At 32.5% G+C, this 12,670-nt stretch overlaps 1 protein-coding gene across 12 annotated transcripts in view; it reads left to right on the forward strand.

Annotated features, from left to right (window-relative positions):
* Positions 1-12,670, forward strand: part of LOC113398140 (protein kinase C and casein kinase substrate in neurons protein 1) — a 93,343-nt gene that overhangs the window by 47,217 nt on the left and 33,456 nt on the right. For all 12 annotated transcript variants that reach the window (XM_064218525.1, XM_064218526.1, XM_064218524.1 and 9 more), the window contains one exon: positions 2,148-2,296. In XM_064218525.1, the coding sequence (XP_064074595.1) occupies positions 2,148-2,296 (149 nt within the window). The remainder of the gene's footprint in view (positions 1-2,147; positions 2,297-12,670) is intronic.

Here is a 12,670-nt window from a genome sequence, read left to right on the forward strand (position 1 = left end):
AATATATTTCCCTGAAAAAATATTTTCTTATTCAGTATGATATTCTCTATGTACAGTAATCGCATCGTAAAAAAAATATCCTACGAAATAATAGAATCTCTTTACGCGATATCATTATCTAATTTCTTTGTAAACCGATCTATCTTACTAATACAACAAATGTTTACTTTAACAACTACTTACTACCTAAGCAAGATTATTTAAGATTATTTGTACATTAAGGTCCACTTGACCGATTTCGGACATCGCCAATCTTTCATTCATTATTAAGAGATATTAGTTAACGCGTAGATACGAGTATAGTGCTCAAGTGTGTGCGATAACACAAGTGCTCTCTCTATCCCCTCACCCTCGTAAGCCGTAGACACGGATCCGTCACGACAGGTTTATGTTCAGGGCCAAAGGATTTATTTATATGATGTGAGATATTAATTGCTTTCCTAATCCAAACTCCGATTACTCACAAAGTTATTGACATACAAACCCGATAACTTTCTACAAATTGTCGGGACCTGCAAAATTAAAAACCAAAACTCGCTTCTTCGCAGCAATGACATACGACATATTATTACAGCACCTTACGTCAGCATATTATGAAGGGAAAGTTATGAAACCTGCAGCACCGACTGGTCAGAGACCAGTTTTTACGACTGATTGTCGAGACGAATAATTGTTATGTAACTGGGAAGTTATTTAGTGGGTCATATTAAACTCGTTCGAATTGTCAATAAGTTGTTCTTATTTTTTCTTTCAAATATATAGGGAGTAAGTTTTTCATACAACTATTTTATGAAACGATTTTTATTATTGTTTCCTAAGTTATCTGTTGTATATGTATAATTAGTGTTTGCACTTATAATATTTGCGGTAATTATATTTTGGTATTTAAGTGGGAAATTTAAAGATACCGTTGTTTCGTATTTATTAATCACGTCATATAATCTCACTTTCTTAATTCACATTCTCTTGTTTAATTATTCAAATGTGCGTAAATGCGTGATCAATTTTTTTCGGTATCGCCCGTAAGAAATAAGAAAAGTAATTAATTAAATAGTGTGGTATTTTGTTTCTTAACGAACTCGGTGAAAATAAATAAAGAATTTGCAATTTATATAGTAGAAGAAAGTCACTATTAATATTTTGCCATACCTACATAAATTTGCAACTTGGGAGCAACGTCTCACAGTAAATCGTAATTTATTCATAGAAATTAGCCGAGTGACATAGAAATTTAAGCCTTAATTGCTTAAATTTAAATCTCAAAACAGTTTAGAAGCTGTTTTATCGATGAAATGTTGGAGTAATTAAGTTAGAACGATTAGCGTTGGATTTAATGCCAGAGAGATTTAGTTGGTATAGGCACGCCTACTAAATTAAGCATTTTCAACTATAATATAACCCATGTGATTATATATGTATTTACTAGCTAGTTTCCGTAATAAACAATATGTACATACGAGGCGCTATTCGAGGCCTTTGACCTTAATTGTATCGTCTTATCTTAAGTATCCTGTGTTTAGGTCTATTGAGGTATAGTTTTCGCCCTCGTGTTAGAAGGTTGTGATTTGATATACAAAAAGGGTTCAAGCTTGCTTCGTGCTTATGTTATCAAATTATGTTCAGTGGTTTAGCCCTAAAATCGTAGACCGACAGGCAGAGTTACTTTCGTATTTATAACATTAGTATAGACATGACCAACATTTTTGATACTAATAAAAAAATATATTTTGTATTGATTATTATCAACTGCATTAATTTAACCTAGCGAATCTATAGTAATTAGTCGTTTATATTCGATTCTTCATTTAATGTTGTTATTACATAATTTATAATGTGTATTATTATATTTAAAAAAAAAAGGTATAGGTACCTATCTAAAAAGCAGTCGTTACATGGTATGCATAAAACCTAATGATAACTCTTAATCCATTTAGGATAGTAGGCCACAACCTAGCTGTAGCAGCTTTTAAAAGTATTATTGGTTTATCTATCTGAGGGTTGTGTGCCAAGGTCAAGGGCACGCTTAAATCAAGGCAAATGAACAGTCATGACAATTAAAAAACGTTTCAAATGAAATATTTTTTTGTCTTAAGCTTTCTAATTACATAAAATATTATAATAATATATGTATAATAATATATTCATAGGCCCAGAATACGGAACAATGGAAGCAGCATGGAAAGGCGGTATGGTTGAAGCTGAACGTCTCTCCGATCTACATTTAAGCGTGCGCGATCGCCTTGTCAACGACGTTATAGCTCAGATCAAGAATTGGCAAAAGGATACTTATCATAAGGTCAGTGTCAAATAATTATTTTCGTCACTTGTATAGCCAATATAAGAAATAAGACCCACCAGTGCTCCTTGTGGCACTTCCGTAACTCCAACATAATTCTCTTATTTTATCATTCATAAATTTATAACTAGTTAGCCCGCCCGGCACACGTAAAATACGGGTCTACATCAAAAGTTTATATATTATAATACATATATTAATGGTGGTTTACACGGCGTACGCCTGTAGAGCTCATAGTCAGCATTCCTTTATGTTCATCATCACCAACAATAACTTTGATATTAACGAATCTACACAAAAACTTAATAAATTACACATACACATTTCTGTTGAATCCCTCCAACCCTTAAAGATCGTATGAAAATCCGTTCAATAGTTTTTGAGTCTGTCATGTTCAGACAGACAGACATACGTAGCCGGATGGTAGGACTAAAATGTTCGTGTATCTGCTAAATTTATGAATATCGTTCTGGTATCTGTAGCCTTTAAATGAGTCAAAGGCCTTTGAAAAACTTAATTTTTAAAATCCGTAAAGAAACTATTTGAACACGTAAATACCCCTGGTCTCTGCAAACATGGCTTTATACGGTTAATTCAGCGTGTAGCGTGTATGGCTACTTACATACTCGAGTGACATGCTCGCTCCACCACAAATCTTTATTAGCATAACCGCTATCATTTTGAATGTTTACAATTAGTTACGTCATTGTATTATTTCGTCAATAGAATTTAACAGTTACCCGTAATGTTGATTCATTGATAAAAAATATAACATTATTCATCCGCGTTATGCGTTTAAAGTGTCATCTCTCTCGATTCTCGACATTACGAAAATAAATATTAAGTAATATTTATTTGATTTTGATTGTTCTTTTATGTTTTATTGTGAAATTTACAGATTTTATAATTTCAACATGCTGTCTCTTTATATTCACTCATCCTGATAATTATAACAGCTAAAATCTGTCAGCATTCAATCATCAAAGTAAATCAATAATTATTCACGATTGCTTATAAGTCAATTTTATTTTTAAAATATTTATTATGTAGCTGCACATCATATCGTTAAAGTGAATCAAATTTTCAATCTAACAGAGACATTAACATTATAAACAAATCTCACCAGGCGAAAATATTTGAGAGGAAAGTTTTGATTTCAATTAAATTTTTATAGAATTTAACTTTTAGTAATGTAAATAGTTTTATTTTTATAAAATTGATATCTCCTTTAGAGAACTGTAGTAACATTTTTATTTTTATAATTTCGTCATGGTCTTATTGTCTCGCAAAATTTCTACTTTCTACCCTTTCCAAATAAAACTGCAAATTATCTTTAAAGTAGATTATTCATATCGAAGTTTTATAAGGCATTATATTTAATGCTTTACGCAATTAATGTGTTTGGAATGTCCTAAAGGTCAAAGCGGAGGACGCTTGCGCCGTAACAAGAATTCGACACTCACTCGTTAACTGTTTTTAACCGCATTCTGGCGATATATCATCGTTATTATCCCTCTATCTTCAATCCAATACATTCAACATCAATCTCCTGGTCATTCCATTCGATTATTTCAATATAAATTATTTATTTAACTAGTATAACGTGTTCCGAAAGCCATTAACGTTCATTCCACGAATTCGGTTGCATAACAGTATGTTTGCGATACACATGTTATGAGAAAGTAAAAGTAAACATTGATTTAAAGCTCTCTAGTAAACAATTAAAATGCACTTTGAATATTAAACGAAATAGAAAACTCCGTATGTTAAACTGACGTTTCTTTTTAGTATAACTTGTTTGAAACGTGTTGGATGGATTTCTATGTAATATCTTGTTTTAGTTTTTCTGGGCTTTTAATGTGAATACTAAAAACCTGTTCGTCAAACAGTATTTTGGATTGTTAAGTATAAATAATGACTACCTTGTTGATATAGAGGTCCTAGGTTCAAATAGCCTCGATATCCCAATCTCTCGATGTAAGGAAAAATGGATAAAAAATTAACAGCGCCTATATTAGCGGTGTTGATGACGTAACACCAGGTAGACTATTCGCCCGACCGCCTGCTTATAGGAGAAAATCGGTGCCTGCAAAAGGCGGTTGTGTATTTCTGTAAAGAAATTCTCAATTATATAACAAAGTTGGGATGTTGTTGAAAGGTTTTACTATCACGGATCTTGTTAAGCACGTTGAGAATTAGGTCCTCATCTTTCTTGGACGTGTTGGATTACCGTCGTAGGTTGCGACCTTGTGCAATATTATGTATGTTCTGCGTGCAAGGATGAATAAGACCATTCTTATTCATCCTGTAAGAAGATCTATCTCTTGAAATCTTTATAGAAAAAAAAATTTGCCTTTGCGACTATTACATTTTATATATATCGTGATATACTCTTGATAGACTCTTATTTATATGTTAATATGTTATGTTTATATGTTAATATAAACAATAAGAGTCTATCAAAACCTTTTTTTTGTCGTAAAAACGGAACGATCCAAGTAGTCTAATTCTAGTGAATTCTAATATACCAAATTGAAATGTTTTTCTTTGCATATAGAATAGGAAATATTACTTGAAATATATTCCCTATGAATATTTAAAATGTCAATCAAAACATTTCCTTAGTTATCACTATGACCTTAGCCAGTATGGAACAACATTGCTGTCGGCAGGTTCAAACGAGTAACATACGAACTGACGGACGTTTCCTTACTAAATATGAACGTGATGCAGGAATCTCTAAACCGGTAATATTGTTTAGACTTGACGTTTTTAGACAGAGAATGTTGCTTTAAAACCGGTATTAATAGACTTAAGACACTGGAAGACAGTGCTACGATTCACTACGGTATCCCATATTCAAACATGGATTATTGCTAGAACAAAAACGCAAACAACTTTAAACCTTGACTAAGTATAGCTTTACATTGAAAAACAAGTTGAAGGGAATAAACATTAAGAGACAAATCTAGTAAGTAAATCTAAGAGTATAGTACAGTTACAGCCTGTAAATATCCCACTGCTGGGCTAAGGGCTCCTCTCCCTTTCAGGAGAAGGTTCGGAGCATATTCCACCACGCTGCTCCAATGCAGGTTGGTGGATACACGTGTGGGAGAATTTCGTTGAAATTAGACACATGCAAGTTTCCTCACGATGTTTTTATTCACCGCCGAGCACGAGATGAATTATAAACACAAATTAAGCACATGAAAATTCAGCGGTGCTTGCCTGGGTTTGAACCCGCAATCATCGATTAAGATGCGCGCGTTCTAACCACTGGACCATCTCGGCTCAAAGAGACAAATAATCAGTTGCAATCATCACGATCGCTGATGGCCGACAGCCAGCTCCAACGTTCCGTTAGCACGCGACTCGCAGCATCCGTGCATCTACGCGGCTACAACGCATACATTGTTACTGTCTTACATTAACAATACAATTGAAATACCTTTTTATTTATTTATTTATTTTATTTATTGGAAAAGTTACACCATCAACTTAATCATCATCACTAAGCACTTAAAATTAATATCTGACTTGGGTAACATACAAAGTGATACGTCTTTAAAGGTGTGAACAATGGATATTTAAAACATTTAAATCGTGAAATATTAAATTTAATCGTATTTACAGATTTTCATATGCTATGAAATTACATTAGCGGTTCGAATTTGCGAAGTCTCGATCGTGGAGTGATTAGTATTTGATGCGAATAAGGAAACATTTGAGGGATTGCAGAAATTGCGAATTTTAAACGAAGGTGTCGTAATCAAGGCCGGGTATGCTATACGACGTCATATATATCTGTACCCACAATACTTGTCTCATGAGTCATGTTCTGGTAAGGTAAAATATAATGTGGAGCTCCAACAGACTCATTTGCATATTTTAGACGAAATTCTATAATATGTTTTAACACCACTAAGAGACGTGGTAACGTGATGTATTGAGGCAGAAACAAACTGTAATTTTACTTTGCCCAGTAAGTAGCTAATTCCATCCTGTCTCCGAGACCTACTTATAAATTATCCTCTCTTAGCATATACTTTACTAAAAGGCGTTGCTAATTCTCTCGTGACGGAACCACTCGTGACAATCTACATGTTTATTTAATAGTCAAATGTAACACTTATTGTTAACTACACGTAATTAATATTAAGGACTCGAGGATGCAACGTTTAATATTAAAAGCGTACGTATTAGCATTGTTTGGTATGTAGGTGCATACCTCGGCGAATAAGTGTCGGCTTGATGGTCAACAATGAAATCATCGCTATTTTATTAATGTTATGCAAACGTTAAACCTAGTGAATAATCAATATGCAAGGAATATCGAATTGAGTATCTATAAATCGATTTTTAAATACTACTAGGCTTTATACTTCAAGACTTTTGCCACTGCCTTATTAGTTACTAAAGAAGTTATTAATCAATGTCAATGTTTTTGTGCAATTTGAAGCGTCACAATTATTTATGGAAATACATCCCGTACACTATTATTGTTAACCATTTATATTTATGATTATTGTCTATCTGCAATAGTATTTTTTATAATTGTACGTAAAATATTTCTACAAATCATTTGAAAATTTCTTAGATGTGTAATGACATGACATCTACGAGTTCACACGCTTAGAATATAAACGTAGCTATCCTTTATGTAAAACTAGTTGTGGCTCGCTGCTATAAGGGTTGACGGTCAGTTGTTAAGCATAAAAAGACTATGTCCTAATTTGACGTTGCTTCAAATTTCATCAAATTCGGTTCAGTAGTTTGGCCAAGAAAGAACAACAGACAAACAGAAAGATTTCGCTTTCGCATTTACAACATTAGTATAAATTCTAGTGTTTGTCTGTGATAATTCCTACTTATTAATTAAGAAACGAACATTATTACATGTAGTCGCATGCCATTCTGATCGGTTGTGAACGCGACTTAATAATTGAATGACCTTTGCAATTGACTTGTAATTTCGATTGTAGAGTTATAGAACGTTGTATTACATTACATTTGTTATTCTAAATATACTCATTGATTTCATTCGTCTTACTTAATGCTCATATTGTTCAAATGTCTTTTAAATTCGTTTGAATGATTAACATTTGATTGACAGATAATTTTCTATATTTCATTTTCTATTCTACTCTTATACTTCGATTAATACTAAATTATGTTATAAAAAAAGATTATATTTTATCGGTTTCGATATTAGTTCGGTTACATATACATTATTACGTATTTATTAATTTTGAAATTTGAATTTAAAGAAACGTTGGAAAATATAACCTACTTCGTAATTCACATATTTAGTTTAATGATTACTTATTGAGAAATAATATCTTAAATCGTAAATCTATTTCATATGTCAGTACTTGGTGTTAATCATCCTTGCGTAGTTTTAAAATAGGCAAACATAATATTTTGTAACCAAAATAACATATTCAATAAACATAAAATACAATAAGATTATCTTAGTATATATTCAGATGAATAGAGATTTTTTAGGTCAGATCGAATTCACTAGTAATCTCGAGTACAACCGCTCATGATTTATGAGAAGATCTTAAAATTAACGCGTTTAACGATCGCATACACGTGTTCGAGCAAGCGAAGCGAAAGTGATCGGCGATGGATAGTTTGTAAAGCTACAGCTCTTCTTGGTAGAAGCAATACTAACGGGTAAAAAAGTTCATGCCAAAGAGAAGCTATCGAGGCTGATTCTCGGTAGTCTAAGACATTCCAAGGCATCGGTAGTCAGAGGCAGGTCAGCCTGTTGATGCATCACGTTTCACGTAGAGAGTACCGATAGTTTTAGTATGTGTTCTGTCAATCATCCATGAGTCTCATGTCTCCGCTTATAACTAACCCATGCTATAACTTGCATACAAAATTTCTCATTCTCCGGGATGAAAATGAGCGCATCGCTCGGATGTAACTTTTAGGCGATTCGTGATCGCTTCTCTAAGGCACATGCTGTGTTGAATCTTTTAGTGTTTTCGATCGTTAAAAATGTTATTATCTTTTGGGTAAATTTACATAACATGAGATAAAGAGGAGTTTATCTTTATACTAGATATAAATTTATGAGTAACAGGAATTAGTTGGTGATGAAATATCAGTGCTTACGAAGTATTTTTGCCATCTATATAAACAAAATGAAAATGTTGTCCTAGTTTTGACTCGACACTGCGTATTCATTTACAACTGGTAGGAATCTAGCCATACGAACCGAGAAGGCCCACATAAACACGTGTATTTTAACCAAATTTTGCGGGCAAATTCACCTGCTTTGTGCTTTCCTATAATACTAGGAGAGTTCTTATTCCAGTAGCGGAAAATTTACAGGCAAGCCTAAGTATAGAGTTAAGTACTCTAAAATATACTAATAACAGTATAATTTATTAAAAATAATTTATATACAATCATTACATTTGCTTCTCATAAATTGAATGGATTCGTTTATCTTTTTTTGGTATATTGATGTCAATAGCAATCCTTCGAGATAAAATAGAAAATTCTTTCGTTATCGTCGAAGCGGCCTCGTTGAAGATGTGATAAAAAATGTATGCGGCTCTATCTGGCGTGAAATTTTTATAATATATTACATATTTAAGTAAACTGAGTTATTCTTATTAACAATTTTCTCATTTTATTATTATATTTATAAACTTTAAAATGTATTTTTAGAAAAGATATAAGTTGCCTACTGACATGCAAATAATATATATGTATACAAGTAGCCTTCTCCTGATAGAAATGATAGAATAAGATTTTAGACAATATAGAGTATTCGACTATGAGAGTATGAGACTGCGTACACTCAACAGTCAGACCTCCTCCACACATATGTAGGTATCTATTACTTTTTCGCGTATCTTCGACATCCAAATGCGAGAGGAGAGTAACCTCCTACTTCCAAAGGAAGAAGAATCTCGCTCGAGGATGAAACGTGAACAAGAGATTGTATTCAGGGTCTGACTCAAATGCCCTGAGAATGGAGGTTTTCTTTTTTGGCGTCCGCGTCTGACCCACTAATTTGTTTCGCCTCTGAGTAGAGACCGAAAACATGCTTGCAAAGGTCCGAGAAGAAAAGAACCGGGTTATGTATAATAGTGTATGATTTTTTTTTTGTTTTTTAATTCAAACCAATTTATTTTATAATTTAAATCAATAGCATTTCTTTGAACAAATCCAAATAAAAATATGTTCTAAATTCTGTAAAACAACACAATTGATCGTTAAAATTGTTTTAACGATTTAACTGATTTTAATAAACAATACACCGTTTTATATAAAAACAAACAATAAAAGTTGTCTTGCATCGTAGACGAATTTGTCCGAAACAATAGCTCGCTTTGACCACGTAGCCGTCGTACGTATTTTATATACCTCGCATACCGAATACAAATTTGGTCCAGTTTTATATTTAGGAGCGACTCCTCTTTGTCTGGACCGATCGACTCAATGATGTTATTGTGTGGAAAATAATAATAATCTCACTTTGAGAATATTTAAATTTGTCACAGAATACCAGCAGTCCTAATCTGTTCGAACTTATATACATATCTCATTCGATAAATTTTATAATTCGTTTCATTCAATTTCGCACTTTCCAAATCGTGTTCTGCCGTGAGTTGCGATTTTGATCTTTTTAACGCAAACGAAGCTTTTAGTGATGTTAACGTAGCAGACGAGTCGAGTCGAGACGTCTAATTCAATCAATTCTCAGAACGAATTTAAGGAGTGAATTTATTTATCTTCTGTAAATATGTTGGAGTGAAATCTTGGAAATGAATTTTGCAGATCTAGAAACCAACGAATCGGTGATCTGAAAATGTTCACTCAATTCTAGTGCTGGTTTTACAATCTAGGGTATTGAAATATTATTATTCCAATAACACTGTTTATGTTTATCTATACGATTTAAAAAAATAATTCGACGTCAATTATTTCTCATAGATTTTTTTTTTTAAACGTCGAAGAAAGATTTTTACACCAACATTGGATCGTTACCCCTTCCTTTTTACAATCATATCGTAAATGTATATATTTTTAATTTAATTTATTTTACTTTTCGATATTTTATTATATTTCTCCACATAATTAAGTTTTCACTGTTACACAAGTCGAATAAATATGAACCTAAACCTTATTCCGAAAGTCAATATTAAAATTATTTACGATACCATCAGCGATTATTACCAGATAGCGCGTGAATGATGTAACTATATTAGCACGTATAATTGTGTCAGCCTACGAAAATAAACCATGCTGCGATAATGACATAGAATAAAAACTCTTATCTGTCTCTGGAATGTTGCCAGTGCCAATAACAGTACTGAAAAATTATTCCATTTTTTTTTTTCATTCACATATCTCGACTGACGAATGTGTCAAATGCTTCCATTAAAAGTCGTTTATGGAGTGATTTATAATGTTTTGCTTCTGCGTTTGTTGGACTTCTTTACAGATGGTGACTGCTTAACGTCAGGTGTGCATATATATATATACAATATTGCGTATGTATATAATAATTAATATACAGTAGTAACTACGAGTTTATCTTTTTTAAATTCCACGAATCGAATCCACTATGTGTACGTCCGAGCTCGATGCTCAGGTGTAATGCAAAGTTGTGTATACCAATACACTCTCATAGACCAATAAAATGGCAATCCTATAGATATAAGTGTTTTTATATAATATTGTCTTTGCATGTACTTCAGCAACAGAATGGCTATATTGTTTGTTTCATTTGTAAACTGCAACTGACACTTTGACAGGTATTATGGAATTTCAAAAGTACCTACTGATTTCATTCGCTCGTTTTTATTCCACTGATACCGGCTTCGATTAATCATTATGGTAAATAGAATTGTGAACATTTTATTAAAAGATTCATTTAATGAAACTAGAAAATCTTTAATTTTTATAAAAACTTTTTTTATATTTCAATTGTACCGTTGTTTCCATTTATGTGAGATAAAAATGTAGTACTTTAAAAACATGCTGTAAAAATGTTCTCTTCAAGTCGGTTACCGTCATACAAACCACGAGTTTTACGATACTCTTTTATGGCTTCATCAGTTTTATTTCAATATTTTCGGTATCTCGCGCAAGAGGCATTTATTTCGTTTTGGTATTTTATGTATTCGTACTTTGTATTATGTTTCCTTTTTTATTCAACGTAATATTATTAGACGTAGACTAATTTCGATATTTCAAATTATTAAAGTCATAAAATTGTTAAGTAAAGGTTACATTCAAATTACGGTATTGTACTCATTATGGGTGCTATGCTATGTTTGTTTTATGCAACATATAAACGTTATATAAAACAAACGCAATATATTTCATGATAGTAAAAATAATGACTTTATTAAATGATGCCGATTATGATGAAAAAATATAATATATTTTCTATATATTATATTTTTACATTATTGACACTTATGAATTTATATAAAAATTTAGTAAAAGGATACGATAAAATAATTTTTTTTTGATTGAATCCAATAGTCGAACATAAAAGTTGATGTCCTCTTTTACGATGAGCAGGTAAATATGATATTTTACAGATGAAACTGTCTCGTTGGTCTAGTGGCTTATAAGGCGATATAATATCCCGAGTCCCTGGGTTTGGGCCCTGTACATAATAATACTCTTTTTAAAATTTTAGTACTTTCCAGCAAAATCGAAAGTGTAATATTATTAAGCCAATACCTGTCACGTGCTGGTCGTGTGCCAATTTCGACTAAGTGTGGAAACACCTCGACCTCGTGGCTGACCTTTGTGTTAACGGGCCCCCAACTCTGGCAACGTTTGTTATAACAAGTTTATCTGCAGTATGCCGGCACGTATTACGTAAGGATACTATTGGCGTTTGTCATTGACTGATGAGGGATTACTTCATTCAGGGACACATTGTTCCGAAAGCAATTTATCATCAAACATTATCGTACCGTTTGTACGAGTAACCTTGCGGACTCGGTTTATATCGGACTAATATTATAAATTCGAAAGTAACCCTGTCTCTTGCCTCATCACGACAACACCACTGAACCGATCGCAGTGAAATTTAATACAGAAGTTGACTCGGACCTAGATAAGGACATAGGCATATACATTACGGGATAAATTAATTTGACGCGAATGGAGTCCCGTGGAGCGGTACACGTTTATAATATGATTGGTCTGGTACTAATTATTGTTAAGTGCCATTGCTATCGCTATAAATCGATTAATATATGATCATAATAATTGTATAGAAAATTAAGAAAGTTTTTTTTAAAGTATCGTTCTCAGTTTTAAGAAACTCTGCTCTCGAATATAAACAGTTTAGGTTGAAACTATTTTTACTTTCATTACGTTAAA

This window comes from Vanessa tameamea, chromosome 22 (assembly GCF_037043105.1).
Source record: "Vanessa tameamea isolate UH-Manoa-2023 chromosome 22, ilVanTame1 primary haplotype, whole genome shotgun sequence".
Classification (NCBI taxonomy): domain Eukaryota; kingdom Metazoa; phylum Arthropoda; class Insecta; order Lepidoptera; family Nymphalidae; genus Vanessa; species Vanessa tameamea.